General features: G+C 45.2%; 1 protein-coding gene across 1 annotated transcript in view; it reads left to right on the top strand.

The window, feature by feature from the left end:
* Window positions 1–7,611: 7,611 nt before the first annotated feature.
* LOC309452212 (uncharacterized protein) overlaps window positions 7,612–19,382 on the top strand; it is a gene marked incomplete at its 5' end in the record, with an annotated part of 48,504 nt that continues 36,733 nt past the window's right edge. Inside the window, 6 exon segments of the mRNA XM_082076884.1 lie at window positions 7,612–7,814; window positions 16,013–16,127; window positions 16,395–16,568; window positions 16,698–16,804; window positions 17,319–17,456; window positions 18,236–18,381. Coding sequence (XP_081933010.1) covers window positions 7,612–7,814; window positions 16,013–16,127; window positions 16,395–16,568; window positions 16,698–16,804; window positions 17,319–17,456; window positions 18,236–18,381 — 883 coding nt within the window.

Genomic DNA, 19,382 nt, shown 5'->3' with positions numbered 1-19,382 from the left:
GAGGTGTGGTCTAGACAATAGAGTAGTGAGGTGGGTTGCAAACTGGCTTAGGGAGAGAAGCCAGAGAGTGGTAGTCAATGGTGCAGAGTCTAGTTGGAGGCCAGTATCTAGTGCAGTGCCTCAGGGGTCAGTACTGGGGCCAATATTATTCAATATATTCATTAACGACTTGGACGAGGGAATTGAGTGTACTATCAGCAAGTTTGCTGATGACACTAAGCTGGGAGGAGTGGCTGACACGCCAGAAGGCTGTGCTGCCATCCAGCGGGACCTGGACAGGCTGGAGAGTTGGGCGGGGAATAACCTGATGAAATTTAACAAGGGCAAGTGTAGAGTCCTGCACCTGGGCAGGAACAACCCCAGGTTCCAGTATAGGTTGGGAGATTACATATTAGAGAGCAGTGTAGGGGAAAGGGACCTGGGGGTCCTGGTGGACAACAGGATGACCATGAGCCAGCACTGTGCCCTTGTGGCCAGGAAGGCCAATGGCATCCTGGGGTGTATTAGAAGGGGGGTGGTTAGTAGATCGAGAGAGGTTCTCCTTCCCCTGTACTCCGCCCTGGTGAGACCACATCTGGAATATTGTGTCCAGTTCTGGGCCCCTCAGTTCCAGCAGGACAGGGAACTGCTGGAGAGGGTCCAGCGTAGGGCAACAAAGATGATTAAGGGAGTGGAGCACCTCCCTTATGAAGAAAGGCTGAGGGAGCTGGGTCTCTTTAGTTTGGAGAAGAGGAGACTAAGGGGGGACCTTATTAATGTCTATAAATATATAAAGGGTGAGTGCCATGGGGATGGAGCCAGGCTCTTCTCGGTGGCAAACAATGATAGGACAAGGGGTAATGGGATCAAGCTGGAACACAAGAGGTTCCACTTAAATTTGAGAAGAAACTTCTTCTCAGTAAGGGTGACAGACACTGGAACAGGCTGCCCAGGGAGGTTGTGGAGTCTCCTTCTCTGGAGACATTCCAACCCGCCTGGACACCTTCCTGTGTAACCTCATCTGGGTGTTCCTGCTCCAGCAGGGGGATTGGACTAGATGATCTTTTGAGGTCCCTTCCAATCCCAAACATACTGTGAAACTGTGATACCTTAAGACCCTTCCTCTTTATTAGAACTGTCTTAATTTCTCTTTAGTGCTCCAGCAATAACACCACCGATCATGGCATTACTAGGGGATTTTTTAAGTTGTTTGTGCCTTTTTGCTAATCTCTAATAATCTCCTCCTCTTATTCTGTGTGTGTCAGAAAAGATAAACTTGATGCTTGAATGACAGGCTCTTCAGGCAGCAGAATTTGATTCTGTGAAGCCAAAGCAAAATAAATCTTTTCTGGTTTCCATTTTAGCACCAAGTCTGAGGTTTGAGCTTTCCTTGGGAAAAGGAGAGTAGTCCAGAGTTCTTAGGCACATGACATGCCTTTCTGAAGAAGCTCTGTAAACACATGGCCTTTGTGCTAAGGTGTTCATGACCTTCTGTGTATCCATAGACATTTCTTTTTCTTACAGAATGCCACTAAAAGCTTCTAGTCAACTTGCATTCTTTATACTTGAACTGAATCAGCAATTTCTATTCCCCTCAAATGTATCGATCTGTTAGGCACATCTTTGTCCCTTTGCGTAGAAGCATAAATAGCAGTGTTGATTTGAAAACTTTTTTTTTCTTGCAGGAGATGCACAACTGTTACAGAAGGTGTGAGGGTAGGATTTTTTTTTGTGGTGGGCACCAGGGGAGGTATTATAATATAAAATATGTGTAATGAACTCTGGAGGACCTTTGGAAGAAAGTTGTAGGATCATTGTGTGTGTGTTTGTGTGTGTGTGTTTGTGTGTTTGTGTGTGTGTGTGTGTCTTATCCCTCAAAGTTTCAACCTCATCTTATCACTTCCGCCAGCTGCAGTTGCTGTTCTTGGTTACGTTACCTGAGGTGTGTTGCACACTCTGCATTTACCTTAACCATAGATCTTGGATGGGGAGAGGAAGACCTTAGACCTCTTTCCATATAAGTTACTGCTCTCTGTTGCAGTGTTGTCTTTCTAGCCACCTTAGACTTTTTCCTTTGCCACTGTTGCTTTCACAGATGCAAAAGCTGGTTTGGACACCAAAGGACTCACACCGCACGTGGGAAGAACAATTGAAGACAAGATCCCACCTTGAGGAGCGTGTTGCTCAGCTTGGCAGGGAAAAGGCTGAGCTGTTGGAACAGCTGAGCCCAGAAAATTCTCCAGATACCCAGCCAATACCCAGGAGAACCGTGTTCACCTTTTTGTTGAGTTCTTACATACTCGGCTTTTTCCTGGTATCCCTGCCGTTCAGGTTCTGAGAGTCTTGTGATTTGGCTGTCATCCAGGAAGCAAATAAAAGCTAGCTGGGTATCCTTGTGTGAATTCTAGATTGGTTCTGCTGGAAGAGTTCCCAGCATGGTTTGCTACCAGTTGAGCACATCAAGCGAGGCTGCAGTTCCCCAGTTCCTTCTTGATACCTTCTGCTCATCTTCTGACCCCTTGTTTCCTGGGCAGAGATAAAATGCTTCATGTTTGCAGTGCAACGTATGGAGGAGCTGCTGCATGTTTTCAGAGTAGCAAGAGCATGTAAGCCTTGCAGAAAAAAGCACTGAAGGGATTCAGGCACATGAACAAATGAACTAGTGCTTGGGAAACAAGAAATGGCTGACAGTTTCCAAGGGGCAGCCTTTTGCTTTTTCTCCTTTTCTGTAGAGGAAAAATGGAAGCACAAAGTCAAAACAGGTGCCAGCTCTCCTCTGGTTTAACTGTGAAAACACCAAGAGGACCAACATGTGAATAAGTAAATACTTGCAAAAAATATATGAAGGTAAGGGCAGAGGGGAATAAAACATTGTAGAATTCCAAAAGATCGAATACCTCTGCAAGCCCTTGCATGCTGGTTGTTTGAAGATCCTGTGAAAGCTTTAGATTGACCTATGTTCTCCCATGATACCTACGTAATTCCTGCTGTGAGCAGAGGAACTGCCAAAAGCACTCTCCAGCATCTTTTCTACCTTTTTCTCTTGAAACATTAGAAGAGAATGGCCTTTGCTTTGGTGAGGGCATCTGTTTCTGTTGCTATGTATTAACTTGTCTGATGTGAAACCTGAAGTGATTAAATGTTCTCAGGAATTCTGTCCCGTGTTATTCTGTGGAACTTGGCTAACGGGTAGAGATGTACTGCAGCTTCTCTGCAGAGAACGCTGGATGCACATACTGCATACAGAAGCTGTTCCTAATCTTTGTGTGTCATGTATCTTTTCTATTTCGAAAGTGCGAGAGTGAAAAAGTGAAGAAGCTGGTAGAGTCGAACCACCCAGTTTACCAGCGTTTAGACCACGAAATGAAAAGAAACATTGAACCGCAGAATGACTGTGAGAGGTATGGCTTTCTAGTATATTGAAGAGGTATCCATGAGCAGAAGTCAAGCTTTATTGAACTCCAATGGAAAAATAGGTTTACATAACTCTTTGTGAGCAAATAATGCAGGCCTCATGTTAGTTCTTGCAAGGCGCTTCTGTGCATGAGCCCATAGTTTTCAATAGCTGCCAAAAGAACTGCAAATGCAGGTCACTCTGTGTTCTCCTGGGGGAAAGGAAGTCCTTTATTCCTCTTGTCTTGTCAAATTGGGACCCTCCAAGTGATTTCTGGCTCAGTAATGCTGGCTTTTCTCATTAATTCCTGGTGTGTCAAGCACATTAAAGATGAAGCAAGGCCATTGTGCTGGGTTGGCCAAGATAAGGCTATTATTTCCACAGGTAGCTGGGGGCATGACACAGCCAGGACAGCTGACCCCAAAACTAGCCAAAGGGGTATTTGATCCCGTATGAGGTTACACTCAGTAAGGGGAGCTGTTGGGGCGTGGTGGCATTTCTCCTGCTGGTTGCGGGGCTGCGGGTGCTCCGGGCCACTCGGTTCTCTCTGGACCACGCAATTCGGTGCTACTGTGTCTCAAGTGCGACCTGCTGCCCAGGAAGGGGGGAGGTTTTGGCACGGGCTGTGGTTGGGAGTTCACAATTGCTGCTTAAGAGACCTGCACTCCAGGATTACCACATGGTGAGAGATTTGTGCTGTGTGTCCCTTGCTTTGTATATTCTTTCAATATTATTGTTATTGGGGTTTTGTTGTTGTTGTTTGGGTTTCTTGTGTTTTTTATAGTGGTGTGTGTTTGTTTGAGTTTTCTTCTTGCTGTTCCATTAGACATGAGTTTTGCATTTTGTGTCCCAATTCTCCTCCCCGTCCCACTGGGGCAGAGGAGGGGTGAGCGAGCAGCATGTGGCTGTAGCTGCCAGCTGGGGGGTGGGAGGCCTGGGGCTAACTACAACAGACGTGTCTGTGCGGTTTACATGAAGAGTATGTGAAAAAGGCTGGTTGTTCCTGGTTTCATTGTTTTCTTGACTAATTTCCTCTGCAGCCTGAAGAGACTTCTGAGCTGAGCTACGAAGAAACTAAAGGTGTATGAAGGGAGAGAGAAAGAGTCTCAGCTTAATTTGCAGGAAGAAATGAAGAGCAGGTGTTCTGAAATGGCCAGTGAATTTGGCAGATAAAGAGCAAAGGTGAGTCCTGGTTTGGTTGGGTTTTTAGGTGGTGGTGGTTTTCAATTTGAAACCTGTTTTATTATTTCCCTCTACTACTTTTCATGTTCTGGATTTTTTTGTTTTCTTTTGTTATTTCTTGGCTGTATCCTGGAATTTATTGACTTTTCTTGATGCTCCTTCTACTGTTACACAAAACTGCAGAGTTTCTAGAGGTGTTTTTGATGTCACTCGGGCTGTGCAGTAGCGTGTAACCTTATATCTACTTCTCTGTTCATTACTCAGATTTTTTGCTAAAGCAGCCACGTTTCAGAGCTGCATATATTTTGAGAAGCGATTGCTGCAGAATGAGTGAACCGCCTTTGCGGTGGCTCATTTTTAATCCAAAAGTTAGCAGTGGTTTTGTGTTTCTGTTGGAAGGAATCCTATCAGAAATGATGTGAAAGCTGTTTTTGTTTTAAAAGAGCCTGGTTTCACTTTGATATAGTGCTGGATCAGCAGATGATAAACAGAGTCTTGATGGCCAACCCCTTTACTGTTTTTCACAGAACTGACTTCTTTTAGACCCCTCTGAGTTGTTTTTTCCTTTTTTTTTTTTCTTTCTTTTTTGCTGTCTACAGGTTGCAGAACTTTCCCAGCAGTTGGAGGCAGAGTCTGAAAAATGCAAGGAGCAGGAAGCTGAAAATAAAGATTTGCAAGAAGAGGTGTCCACCATGCATGAGAACCGCCAGAAACTGGAGAAAAGCAAATGGCAGCTGATAGAAGAGGTGGCTAACCTGAAACATCGTTTGGAGACTAGCATGGTGGATCACAACCTTATAGAACAATATGAAAAAGAAGTCGAAGAACAAGCAGAACAAGATATAAGACAAAAACTACAAGAAGTCAATCTATTTTTGCAGGTAAGTGAATTTCTTGTGTGTGCCTGTAGTCTCAATTATATCCTTCTCTTGTGGTGATAATTTTGTAGTATGTTATTTTTGGTTCCTGATTCTGTGTGTTAGTGCTGTACTTCTACTGTCCTTCAGCAAAGACAGGAAATACGGCTGGGCAATGGTGCTTTCACGTGTGAGTAACGTGCCTGCAGGGCGCTGAATGCAAAGCTTGCCCAGGGTGGCTTTCTGTTTTGCAGTTCTTGGGCGGTATCACTGTCTGGCCTTGTTCTTACTGTTCATCCTTGAACTCAATATTGACACTTAGAGTTGTCATGGCCAGACATACAGGTCCTACTTTGTCATTGTCCAGGGGAAAGCGCTCAGAAAAGAAGTCACTGAAGTTGTACAGGGGGTGGAGGTGAGGGACTTATTTTAGACCCCTCTGAGTTCTTTTTTTTTCTTTTTTTGTTTTTTCTTTTTTTGCTGTCTATAGGTTGGTGAACTTTCCCAGCAGTTGGAGGTAGAATCTAAAAAATGCATGCAGCCGGGAGCACAAAATCAGGATTTGCAAGACGGCATGGTAGCTGATCTCAGAGGGGCCACGGAGCAGCATCACAGGCCCTCAGCAAGAAAAGCAGAACAGGTCTGGTGACAGTGAGCAGGGCGGCCATGACCGCAGGTCACCAGGCCAGGCCATAGGGACGGGTACGTCTACAATTCAACCAGACGTCACGTCCATGGGTGAGGGTCAGGGCTGAGAGCAGTGAGGCTGGCACAGGCCTGGCTGCAGCTTCAGGCCTCGCCAGCTTCTTCTAGGCCTGGCAGATGAATTCCTTCTCAGGAAGAGAGGGAAGTAACACCGCCATAACTCGGAACAACGGTATGAAGTTGGCTTTGCCCAAGATCAGCCCTTGATCCCCATCTTAGGCATGAATTGAGCAGGAGGCAGTTCAGCTTTGGCTTTTCTGAATGGTGTCCTGCTTTGCAGGGCACAATGTGGTAGAGGTGATGCAGAAAAAAAAAAAAATCTGTAACATTTGCCACCAGTAGCTGTCTCTGCCCAACTTTACTTAGTCACCTTGACTCAAAAGCAGAGTTTCCAGAAGTGTTTTTGAGGTTGCTTTGACTGTTCAATAGTGTGTAACCTTTTCGCAGAATCACAGAATGTTAGGGTTAGGAAGGGACTCAAAAGATCATCTAGTCCAATCCCCCTGCTGGAGCAGGAACACCTAGAGGTTAGGGTTACACAGGAAGGCGTCCAGACAGGTTTTGAATGTCTCCAGAGAAGGAGACCCCCCAACCTCCCTGGGCAGCCTGTTCCAGTGTTCTGTCACCCTCAATGTGAAGAAGTTTCTTCTCAAATTTAAATGGAACCTCCTGTGTTCCAGTTTATATCTATTGCCCCTTGTCTTATCATTGGTTGTCACTGAGAAGAGCCTGGCTCCATCCTCGTGACACTCACCCTTTACATATTTATAAAATGAATGAGGTCACCCCTCAGTCTCCTCCAAGCTAAAGAGACCCAGCTCCCTCAGCCTTTCCTCATAAGGGAGATGCTCCACTCCCTTAATCCCTGCTTCTCCACTCATTCCTCAGGTTCCTTGCTAAAGCAGCTGTGTTTCAGAGCTCCTTTCATTTGTAGAAGGTATTACTGTAGAAGAAGTCAACTGCTTTTCCCTATTTTCACAGCTGAAGACACCATAACCAATCAGATGCTGGCAAAGTCCCAACTCCAGAAAACAAGGAGCAGTTCTACTGAGATACGTACAAGTAGGACTGATAAATAAACCAGGACATGAATTGCATTGGAGATTTTGTCCATAAACAGCCTCACACATAACTATGGCGGCCGCCCCTCGGCTACTTAACGGCGCCGCTAACGGCCACCACGCTCTCGAGGCGGCGCACGCGGGGAGCCGGCCGCGCGGCGGGCAGGGCCAGCCGTTCCTCCCGCCACCGCCCAACCGCGCCTGCGCCGTCGCGTGGGGGGCGGTGGCCGTTAGCGCTGTTGCCGTTACCGGGGCAGCGAGACGCTGTTCTCTGGACACCCGCCCCTCGCAGTTCGCCGCGCAGCAGTGGTAGCGGGCGGAGGCCGCTTGCGGGAGCTCCACTCTCCCCTGTCCCAGTCCCCGACTCTGCCGGCCGATTGCCTGCCGCCGTTGCTCGCCTGAGGCGGGACCGTGCCCGCGCCCCCGCTGCGCGATGAAGAGGATCTTTGGCTTCGCGTGGAGGAAGAAGGGGCAGCCGCCGTCCGGCGGCGCCTCCCTGCCCTGCCCCGCCGGTGCCTACGACATCCAGTACAAGGAGTTGAGCAAGCTGCACCGCGCGGCTGCCAGCGGAGACCTGGCCAAGCTGCGGCGGCGGCTGAAGACATTCAGCATCGACGGGCGGGACGAGGAGGCGAGGTAAGGGGGGAGCAGCGCCGCAGGGCGGGGGCGGCAGCGGCGGGAGCCTCGAGGTGCAGCCGCAGCCCCCGGCAGCGACGCGGCGCTGGGGACAAACGGCCGCGTCGCTGCGAGGGGCGGGAGGGCTGGTTCTGTCACCGAGCTCGGCCCTTGTGCTGCCAGAAACACTTCTATTCGACCTAGCATCCCACTGTCGCCTTTTGTCCCGGTCTCGTTTCCCGGAGTCGTATTTCCCTGCGCAGGGGTGGAGGGGAGCTGGCAGCAGAAAGACGGGGTGCACAAGGGACATCACAGCCGTTCTCCAGCCACACTCAAAAGTCAAACTGCAATGGCATGCATCTCCGTGTATCTCTAAGGGCTCAGCGTGCAAGTTTAGCAGTTGAGCCAAAAAAGCTGCCATTCTCTTACCAGGGAGTAACTTGTGGAGAGGTAGGCGCTGCAGTTAGGAAAGAGTTCTAGTGCAAAATGACTGTGTTTTATCTTGGTTCTCCGTGCGCAGTTGCCTGATACGTCTTTTATGACTGTGATGTGTCAGCCAAAGCAATAGTCTGATTTTGGGTGGCAGGTACTTAGTTGTTTGTTCTGAGGCTTTCGCACAGCTAATTGGTGCCTTGGCTTGGAAGATCTGGGCAGCAACTTGCAGGAGAAACTGCTTTTTCTGGCGGGTGTTACTCTGTGGGTTTTTGAGTCGAGCATAGCAAGTGCTTGCAATTATATTTTAAGGAGAAGCCCTGGGCTGCAGCATAGCTCTTAGTGATCCATCATAAGCATAAGGGAATCAGCTGAAGTTTTGGGTCATGTATGTGTCAATACTCTAATGCCTTTTTTTTGAAAAGTCTTGGAGTCAAAACCTTTATGACATTCTGAAAACATGCTGATTTTATCAGAGTAGCTCAGCATCTATCGCAAAGACTGGACTTTTGCCAGCCAGCTAGCATACTGCCCTGAAAGCCCTTAAATGGGATGAGTTCAACAAGGTCAAATGCCAGGTCCTGCGCTTTGGCCACAACAACCCCCTGCAGTGCTAGAGAGTGACTGCTGGGCACAGAGTGGCTGGAGAGCAGCCAGGCAGAAAGGGACCTGGGGGGACTAATTGACAGGAAGCTCAACATGAGCCAACAGTGTGCCCAGGTGGCCAAGAAGGCCAATGGTATCCTGTCCTGTATCAAAAATAGCGTGGTCAGCAGGACAAGGGCAGTGATCCTTCCCCTGTACTCTGCATTGGTGAGGCCACACCTGGAGTATTGTGTTCAGCTCTGGGCCCCTCACTTCAGGAAAGACATTGAAGTGCTGGAGCGGGTCCAGAGAAGAGCAACAAGACTGGTGAAGGGACTTGAACACAAGACCTATGGGGAGAGGCTGAGGGAGCTGGGCTTGTTTAGTCTGGGCAAGAGGAGGCTCAGAGCTGAGCTCAGCACTCTCTAGAACTACCTGAAGGGCAGTTCTAGCCAGGTGGGGATTGGGCTCTTCTCCCAGGCATCAGCAATAGGACAAGGGGACATGGGCTTCAACTCTGCCAGGGGAAATTGAGGCTGGAGATTAGAAAGAAATTCTTTAGGGAGAGAGTGGTCAGGCCTTGGAATGGCCTGCCCAGGGAGGTGGTGGACTCACCATCCCTGGAGGTTTTTAAACTGAGATTGGACATGGCACTTAGTGCCATGATCTAGTAAATGGACTGAAGTTGGACCAAGGGTTGGACTTGATGATCTGTGAGGTCTTTTCCAACCCAGTCGATTCTGTGATTCTGTGATTAAATACACCTATATTTGTAGGAGAAGCAAGAAAGAGCATGGTAAGCATACACTTCAGTAATGTGTGGTGTGTGCCTTTGTGTTGCCAGTTAGGATTTGTTTATGCAGTTGGCGATGAGGGATGCAGTTTAAGGTGGTCTGAGTGCTTTTTGTGCACACTCCAGCTTCCTGAGTCAAGGTGCCCAATGACATTTGTGGAAATAGCTGCTGAATGTTTATCTTTTTTTCTTACTACCCCTTCTCTTTGACTGTGGCTGATTCAGTCAGTCATCAGGTCTTAGCAGACCCTGTTAGGAAATTTGGCCGGTTTTAGATTTTAAGTTCATCTTGTCTAGAAAGCTTTGTTTCCTCTGGAAAGGTTTCCTTCTGTGTGTCATAGTACTATCAGTGTTATAACTAAGCAAATAAAGTAACACACTGTAAAAAGAAAAAAAACCCAAACAAACACAAGAGAAAGTAGTGTACATACATAGAGCACTGTGATGACTTTGGCATGACAGTGCCCAGTGCTGAAAAGCTCACCTGAGAGGAATTCAGTGGACAGTCTGCCTGGTTGCTGCAACCCCTGTACACTATACCAGCCATGAGGGTTGCAGGCCCAGCTGTGCCCTCTTAAGTGCTTGTGGCTGTGATATGTGTTGTGAGTGACCATCACATGCAGTTGTGTTTCAGAGCTTCACTGTGTCCTCCAGGGACCGGTAGAGTTGACATAGTTGGAAAGTGATGTAAAGAACAAGAAACGTGACTAGTAATGGCTAAGGTGTGCATTGTTCATATGAGTATCTCTGTTCAGCTCCTCAGGATTTCCAAAACCAAAATCTTGTACCAGGGACATGGCAAGTATCAGACCTACAGGCTCCTTGCATAAAGAAGGTCCTGTAGCCCACAGGACCTCCCAAAAACTGCACCTGGAACGGTATCAGTTAGGAGTGGGCAGTTTTTCAGAGGTGGTCTCCTTCTCTGTTGGGACAGGTGTCCTGCAGAGCAGCAGGAGCTTTACCTTCTGCACAGAGTGAAGCTTGTGCTGCTTTCTGCCTGTGATTTAGAGGGAAACACATGCAAGGACCTTCTGGGTGATTGTGTCTTTGGGTACAACTAGGCTGATTAATTGACATCAGACCTAAAATGTTCTGTGGCTTGAAGGAGCTCTTTTCTTTCTGACAAGACTTTAACTTGAAGAAAAAAGTTTCATTTTCTTATGCTGGTCATGTACTGTTGAAATACAATATTCCTTCCTTGAAGAGGACTTCCTCTGTAGTAGGCTTTTTATGACTATGATAGTTTAACATGTCAGGATGGTCAAATATTACTTTCCTGTAGTCAGGATTACAGAGTCTTGCTCTCTGGTTTGCTACATGTTATCAGAGGCACTTAGGTGCATGTGCATCCTTGTGTTTGGTGCAGTAGTAAACATGCTAGGAAAAAAAAAAGAAAGCAGCATAAATTCTCAAAGCGCAGGGAAATACTAATATTCTTGCTGTAAAACCCACCTTCTACATTTCTGATACGCTTCCGGGATGTGAATAATCACGGAAGAACTTAAGAGTTTTACTTGCCATAGCCCTCAGATGCTCAGGCTTTGGTCTCTGTTGTTGTGCCTTGTGTGTTGTCCTGCTGGATGCAGCGACCAACGCCTGGGCCCAGGCATCTGTTTGTGCAGGGTCAGTTTTACAGTGAAGGAAATGTCACCTTACAAAGTGGACTCTCTGGAAGGTTTTTGCTAGCCACCTCAGGCATATGGTGTGCAGCGGCTGCTACTTGTAATCTTTAGCTGTTACAAAATCTTTTCTTAAGCTTACTTTTTACAAAGTGAAGCTCGTGGTCATATCAATTTATCCCAGCCTGAAATATTTCTTTAGTTGTCTGCCTGTGCTAATTTAATATATTTAATTTTTAGGACACCTCTGCATCTCGCCTGCGCAAATGGCCATGTGGATGTTGTTACACATTTGGTAGAAAGCAAGTGTAAGCTAAATCTTCTTGACAGTGATAACAGATCAGCCCTGATGAAGGTATGTGGAATATGTTATGTGCTTGTAAGTGGGGCTTATTGATTATGCACTAAATGATGTATCTGGCAGGACTCTTTACACAGCCCTATGTAGAAACATGCATATTGTGGTGGATTGGCATGGAATAGGCATATGTTACTGTTAGGGAATAGGCTGCATGAGCTAATCTTAGAAGGTGCTCTTATTTTCCAGCGTTGGCAAGCTGGGGGAATGGTAACAGAGTGAAATGTAAATTCTGGAAGTTTTTCCTTTGTGTGTTGTTCCCAGGCAGTACAGTGCCAGCAAGAAAAATGTGTGGCTATTCTACTAGAACATGGTGCTGAACCAAACCTGCCAGATGCTGATGGCAACACTGCCCTGCATCTGTCTGTCATCTCTCCTAATACAACTGTGGCAGAGCTGCTACTTGATTATGATGCCGATATTGAGGCCCGGAATAAGGTAAATTTTTGTATTTGTTAAGGAAATTCTTTCAAGAAATTGCATTAACATTAATATTTCTCTTCAAGGTTGTGTGTTTTGTTTTTTTTTTTTTTATTTTGAACTTTATTTATTTATCTGTCCTTTCAGGAGGGATTTACTCCACTTGCTCTTGCTATCTCTGAACACCAGGAAGAGATAGTAGAATTTCTCCTTGGGCACGGAGCTAACGTGCATGCTCGAGATCAGCGTGAAAGGTGAGGGGTTAGTCAGAACACTACATGAGTCTCCCTAGTACTCTCTAAGCTGGATTGATGAGAGGCATGAGAATGAGCTCTTAAAGAAAAAAATCGGGGACCCACACGGAAAGAGCTATTTCTGTGTGACTTTTGGAAGCAGGTCTGCACTTGACTGCTGTCATACCTCAGTGGATGCTTTCTGCATTGAGTTTGCAAGAAGGCATTGGCTGTGATGGCCCTTCTGGCAGGAAACATGCCATTAGCTCAGCAGTGTTGCCTCAATTTGAAAAAAACATCTCATGTGCAGCAGCATAAGTGTTGTCTGTGTAAAAAGTTATGAAACTTGTTTATGAAGTTATATTGATAGAGGAAACTAACATTTTAAGGGTTAACCAACCACATAAGAAGGGCTTACTAAAGAACCACCACTTTAAGCCACATAATGAATATCTAGTTTAGAGCTGTATGTAACCAGTTGTGTTAAGAAAAAAACAGAACCTCATCGAATGCCAAGATAAGTTTTACAGCACCAGCTGTAACCTTGAGGAGACAAGATAGCCAAGATTTACAGCAAAAAGGGAGTGCCAGTCTGATTTCGGTCGACTTGGCAGCTTGGGTTCCAGCCAATTCACCATAATGAGCCAATGCTGAAAAGTTCACTGTGACAAAGCTGAGGGAGCCTTCATCCAAAGGCCCCCAAAGACCCCTCCTCAAAATCACCAAGTGACACTGCACAGGTGCAAGAGGGGAGGGTCAAGGAGGAGACTATGGAAATGGTTATCTGAGACTGATTTTAGAAGAGGCAGGGAAAGGTTACGAATATGTATAGGCATTCCTGGGGTTATTATGAATATGTAATACCTTACTGTATTTAAGCACACTTCTTATTGTTTAAAGGTATGCGTGTTGGGTGGAGCGAATCCCCCACGCACCCAGCGCTATTTTGCTTATGCTCTAATGAACATATCAATGTGTTTAAGGAATACAATTAAGGAATTGGATTAAACGTTGTTTATACATAGAAAAATCGTAAGTTATTTATTTCATGAGCAACTAAAGTAACACACTCTAAAAAATAAAAAACACCCAACCAAACAAACAAAAAAACCCAACCGAAAAAAAAACACAAGAGAAAGTAGTGTACATACATAGAGCACTGTGATGACTTTGGCATGACAGTGCCCAGTGCTGAAAAGCTCACCTGAGAGGAATTCAGTGGACAGTCTGCCTGGTTGCTGCAACCCCTGTACACTATACCAGCCATGAGGGTTGCAGGCCCAGCTGTGCCCTCTTAAGTGCTTGTGGCTGTGATATGTGTTGTGAGTGACCATCACATGCAGTTGTGTTTCAGAGCTTCACTGTGTCCTCCAGGGACCGGAAGAGTTGACATAGTTGGAAAGAGATGTAAAGAATAAGAAACGTGACTAGTAATGGCTAAGGCGTGCATTGTTCATATGAGTATCTCTGTTCTGCTCAGGATTTCCAAAACCAAAATCTTGTACCAGGGACATGGCAAGTATCAGACCTACAGGCTCCTTGCATAAAGTAGGTAGGTCCTGTAGCCCACAGGACCTCCCAAAAACTGCACCTGGAACAGTATCAGTTAGGAGCGGGCAGCTTTTCAGAGGTGGTCTAGCAAAGCCTTCAGCCTTACTGAACGAGATGGGCAAAACTTAGCAGGGAGTTGGAAGCACTATAGGCATGATGCCAGCTAGTCATGAATCCTGGGTCGAAGCTAATCGCTAAGAGAGATTTACCTTGTCCGCTGCCTGTCAGAGTGAACTCTAGAGCTTTTCATTGCTTAGCTTGTAGCTGCTGGGTCATGGGCTCAAGTGCTGTTGGAAATGCATGACACCAGCCTGCTGTTTCCCTGTTGTATCCCATTGGGGCGGTTTTGCAGCTGCTCAGGCATCAGCAGTTCTCTTTTACCCCATGGCTGATCAGCATAGGATTGCAGCAGCAGGAGAAGCAGAGTCTGGGCAGGGTCCCCACGGCTGGGTGGCAGAGCAGCTTTGGTGTTACTGGAGGTTTCTTGCAGGTACGTGAAACTGTGATATTCCCTGCCAGCCTGTTCCCTAAAGTGGATCTTCTGTGGAGCTCAGCAGGCCTTGCTGCAAGCAGAGCCATCTCCTTTCCTGTTGGCAGGCTGAGAGGCTTGGTTGAGGAGGGCAGCAACCAGTTGCAGGTTTCCTGAAGGCTTTTCGGTTTGCAGAGCTGATAGTGACTTCTTGAGGTTTGTCATGTTTCATAGTGCTTGCTAGTAGCAGCTTTTCGGTGATGGTGGAATCCTTCATAGCCAGTTATGGTCAGCGCTCCCAGATAATCTTAGTCAGTCATTTCTTCAGATATGGAGGATCCTGTATACTTACATGGGAATTTCTCAAAAAGTGGTGGTAGTCACCATTGAGGGACTCCTCCGTTGATGGTTCTGTCTCTTCCCCATCTGTAGCAAGATATTGCAAGTTCTGTGTTCTGCGTGTTTTTCTTGTCCTCGTCCTTGTTGCCATGGAGGAGGCGCATCAGCTGCACTGTAACGAGAAGTATCTGCATTACAAATTACTGTGTTTCTGCATCACATACCACTGCATTTGTTTACCTCTCCCTTTTCATTCCCACCTAGCCAGTGGGAGAGAGCTGCTGTCCTCTTGCTTCTCAGCAAGGTACCAAAGCAATTGCAATGTTAGTTGGGCATTTCTAAATACAGACAAGGACCTACCCACAGTGTTGCAGTTCAAAACTGGTGCTGCCATCCCCCTCAGTTCTAGAGGAACTGCAGGATTGTTATTGCATCACCTTCAAGGGAGAAAGGTCCTGTGTGTTTTGTGGATTGTCTCCTTCTCTGTTGGGACAGGTGTCCTGCAGAGCAGCAGGAGCTTTACCTTCTGCACAGAGTGAAGCTTGTGCTGCTTTCTGCCTGTGATTTAGAGGGAAACACATGCAAGGACCTTCTGGGTGATTGTGTCTTTGGGTACAACTAGGCTGATTAATTGACATCAGACCTAAAATGTTCTGTGGCTTGAAGGAGCTCTTTTCTTTCTGACAAGACTTTAACTTGAAGAAAAAAGTTTCATTTTCTTATGCTGGTCATGTACTGTTGAAATACAATATTCCTTCCTTGAAGAGGACTTCCTCTGTAGTAGGCTTTTTATGACTATGATAGTTTAACATGTCAGGATGGTCAAATATTACTTTCCTGTAGTCAGGATTACAGAGTCTTGCTCTCTGGTTTGCTACATGTTATCAGAGGCACTTAGGTGCATGTGCATCCTTGTGTTTGGTGCAGTAGTAAACATGCTAGGAAAAAAAAAAGAAAGCAGCATAAATTCTCAAAGCGCAGGGAAATACTAATATTCTTGCTGTAAAACCCACCTTCTACATTTCTGATACGCTTCCGGGATGTGAATAATCACGGAAGAACTTAAGAGTTTTACTTGCCATAGCCCTCAGATGCTCAGGCTTTGGTCTCTGTTGTTGTGCCTTGTGTGTTGTCCTGCTGGATGCAGCGACCAACGCCTGGGCCCAGGCATCTGTTTGTGCAGGGTCAGTTTTACAGTGAAGGAAATGTCACCTTACAAAGTGGACTCTCTGGAAGGTTTTTGCTAGCCACCTCAGGCATATGGTGTGCAGCGGCTGCTACTTGTAATCTTTAGCTGTTACAAAATCTTTTCTTAAGCTTACTTTTTACAAAGTGAAGCTCGTGGTCATATCAATTTATCCCAGCCTGAAATATTTCTTTAGTTGTCTGCCTGTGCTAATTTAATATATTTAATTTTTAGGACACCTCTGCATCTCGCCTGCGCAAATGGCCATGTGGATGTTGTTACACATTTGGTAGAAAGCAAGTGTAAGCTAAATCTTCTTGACAGTGATAACAGATCAGCCCTGATGAAGGTATGTGGAATATGTTATGTGCTTGTAAGTGGGGCTTATTGATTATGCACTAAATGATGTATCTGGCAGGACTCTTTACACAGCCCTATGTAGAAACATGCATATTGTGGTGGATTGGCATGGAATAGGCATATGTTACTGTTAGGGAATAGGCTGCATGAGCTAATCTTAGAAGGTGCTCTTATTTTCCAGCGTTGGCAAGCTGGGGGAATGGTAACAGAGTGAAATGTAAATTCTGGAAGTTTTTCCTTTGTGTGTTGTTCCCAGGCAGTACAGTGCCAGCAAGAAAAATGTGTGGCTATTCTACTAGAACATGGTGCTGAACCAAACCTGCCAGATGCTGATGGCAACACTGCCCTGCATCTGTCTGTCATCTCTCCTAATACAACTGTGGCAGAGCTGCTACTTGATTATGATGCCGATATTGAGGCCCGGAATAAGGTAAATTTTTGTATTTGTTAAGGAAATTCTTTCAAGAAATTGCATTAACATTAATATTTCTCTTCAAGGTTGTGTGTTTTGTTTTTTTTTTTTTTATTTTGAACTTTATTTATTTATCTGTCCTTTCAGGAGGGATTTACTCCACTTGCTCTTGCTATCTCTGAACACCAGGAAGAGATAGTAGAATTTCTCCTTGGGCACGGAGCTAACGTGCATGCTCGAGATCAGCGTGAAAGGTGAGGGGTTAGTCAGAACACTACATGAGTCTCCCTAGTACTCTCTAAGCTGGATTGATGAGAGGCATGAGAATGAGCTCTTAAAGAAAAAAATCGGGGACCCACACGGAAAGAGCTATTTCTGTGTGACTTTTGGAAGCAGGTCTGCACTTGACTGCTGTCATACCTCAGTGGATGCTTTCTGCATTGAGTTTGCAAGAAGGCATTGGCTGTGATGGCCCTTCTGGCAGGAAACGTGCCATTAGCTCTGCAGCGTTGCCTCAGTTTGAAAAAAACATCTCCTGTGCAGCAGCACAGTGTTGTCTATGTGGAAGCTCTGTGTGAAGATTGAACTTCTGTTTTGACTTCCTCTCCCGTTTTGCTGTTGTTTTTAATACTTAATGAAAAACACTTTTTCTTTTGTTCATTTTGAAGTAATTGGACAATACTGTTTTTTGAGAGCAAATAGGAATAAAAATAATTACAGTGTCTGTGTGAAAGGATCTGTTTTTTTATCATATTTTGGATGTTTCAGAACACCACTTATGATTGCTGCTTCTGATGGGGAGCTTAATTTGGTCAAGGTGCTTCTTCGGTATGGTGCTGATGTTTCCCATACAGACCCTCATGAATGGACAGCTGAAGATTATGCTGTTATTCATGGATATTCTAGGTAATTTTTTAACTTTTTCTAATGATAAAGTTGTCAGTTATCAGCGTGGCTTTGGAACATCTTTGGTAACAGCTCAAAGGTTTAATGGTGTGTTGAGACCCGTCTAGATGCTGTGCTCAGTGGCATCTTCCAATACGTATCGTTCCTGTGTCTAGTGTTAATTTGGAAGTTGAGGAAAATTTCCGCCCAGAATTCTCTCTTAGATTTCAAGTTTTGTTGCAAAGCTCCCATTTGACCAATAAAAGCTCTAAAAAGTGTCTGTATCTTACTGTTATCCAGTGGTGGAACTTGGCAAACTGAAATGCATGTAAACCCTCTCTCCAGACCAGCACTACTCTCCAGACCACTTCCATTACAATGCCCACGAACTACCAGCCTTTTATTTTAGAGGAGGTCTAACTGATAGCCCTTTTGTTAAAATGTTAAGCAGTTTTAATCCTGTCTGCATAGCTTTGTTCATGTGGGTGTTCCTTCTCTAAGGTGGTTATGTGTGCTCAAAAACCAGGCTGAAAAAATGTACCAAGCAGGAGTTAATAACTTTGTTGGGATGAATATCCGTCTCTAGAATTAATATGACTGTAAGAAATATTGAAGTATGTAATAGTCATGCCATAAGTTCTGTGTGTATTACCCTGAGCAAATACATACAAGTATATTAATTCATATGGCTATGAATGTGCACAGGATGGATAATAAATGGTTGCTAACTATTCTGTTAGTTGGTATAAGCAAGTATATGGTTATTTTTGCCAATATATTTCCTTTCTTTCTCTCTACAGTCTTAGTGAACTACTGGCACAACACGCAGACTCAGAAAACACAGCAGAAGCTTCTGCAGGTGCTGCACCAGGCCTCCCAGTACTTAGCATTCCTCCCTGGGCAGGAACTGCTGGCATTATGTTGGGTGCACCTGCTGTGGACAGAGGTAGGATCCTTAATCATGGAGGAGCTCAGGAGGAAAATCACTATGGCCTTTTCTTTAGGTGTTTTGTATGTTAACACTTGTTGTGTTCACCATTGACTTCAGTGGAGGTGTCAGAGAGAGTAGGACAAGAAGTTTTGTGAATGCACTTACTTGTTGCTAGTTGGAGATGCTTCTCGTCAGACTGTGAATGGGATTTTTGTGTTACGTGTTCACTTACAGCTTGTTCCCTTCCGCCTGTCAGATTGCCCATCTCTAGATTGTTTTTCTAGAGAAAGAGAGAAGTGGGACAGGGAAGAAACTAGGCGGGAGTGGTTTTGTTTTTCAGATGTGTACTTTTACCTGTAGATGGCCATTCAGATTGTGAAAATCCAATCGTAAAAGCAGTAGGTTCATCCTGAGTAGTTCTTCATCTTTCTGTAGTTAGGAAGTAACAGATGAGTTAACAGGAAGATATGGCCTGTTGATTTCCACGGAGTTTGTGTGTCTTTGTGTTGACTTTGTTAACAACAACAATGCACTGTGTATACTGTATCTTCTTGGACATCGTTTGATTTACAATGAAAATAATGGGTTTCTTTCACTTGCAGTAATTTTATGAAATAAACTTAAAAAAATCTGTATTACCTCATGATCCAGAAAAAAATCAGCTAAATTGACCTGTGATAAAAAATAATTAACTCTTTCAGTGAGTTTTTAAAATCCAGTCTATGCTTATGAGCATAACTGTAGAGGAATCTTAGAAAATTAATATTTTCATGTAAACAAAATTGTTTGTCTTGAACTTTATAACTCAGGCCCTACAGTGGGAGGTTTTATTCTTTCTGGTTTTTTAAGGGTGTTATATCAGAACTATGTGGCAAATGGGGATATTTTTCCTCATTGACTTTTCCAAGATATGAGAATATGGGAATTTAATTTAGAGCAGTTGCTTTGATCTAGTTGGAGATTTGTGAAGTTTCTTCATAGACTGAAGGAAGATTTTCATTGTGCGGTGCTTTTTT

The sequence above is a fragment of the Streptopelia decaocto genome, assembly GCF_964273445.1.
Source record: "Streptopelia decaocto genome assembly, contig: HAP1_SCAFFOLD_214, whole genome shotgun sequence".
Classification (NCBI taxonomy): Eukaryota; Metazoa; Chordata; class Aves; order Columbiformes; family Columbidae; genus Streptopelia; species Streptopelia decaocto.
This window is presented reverse-complemented; position numbering and strand designations above follow the sequence as displayed.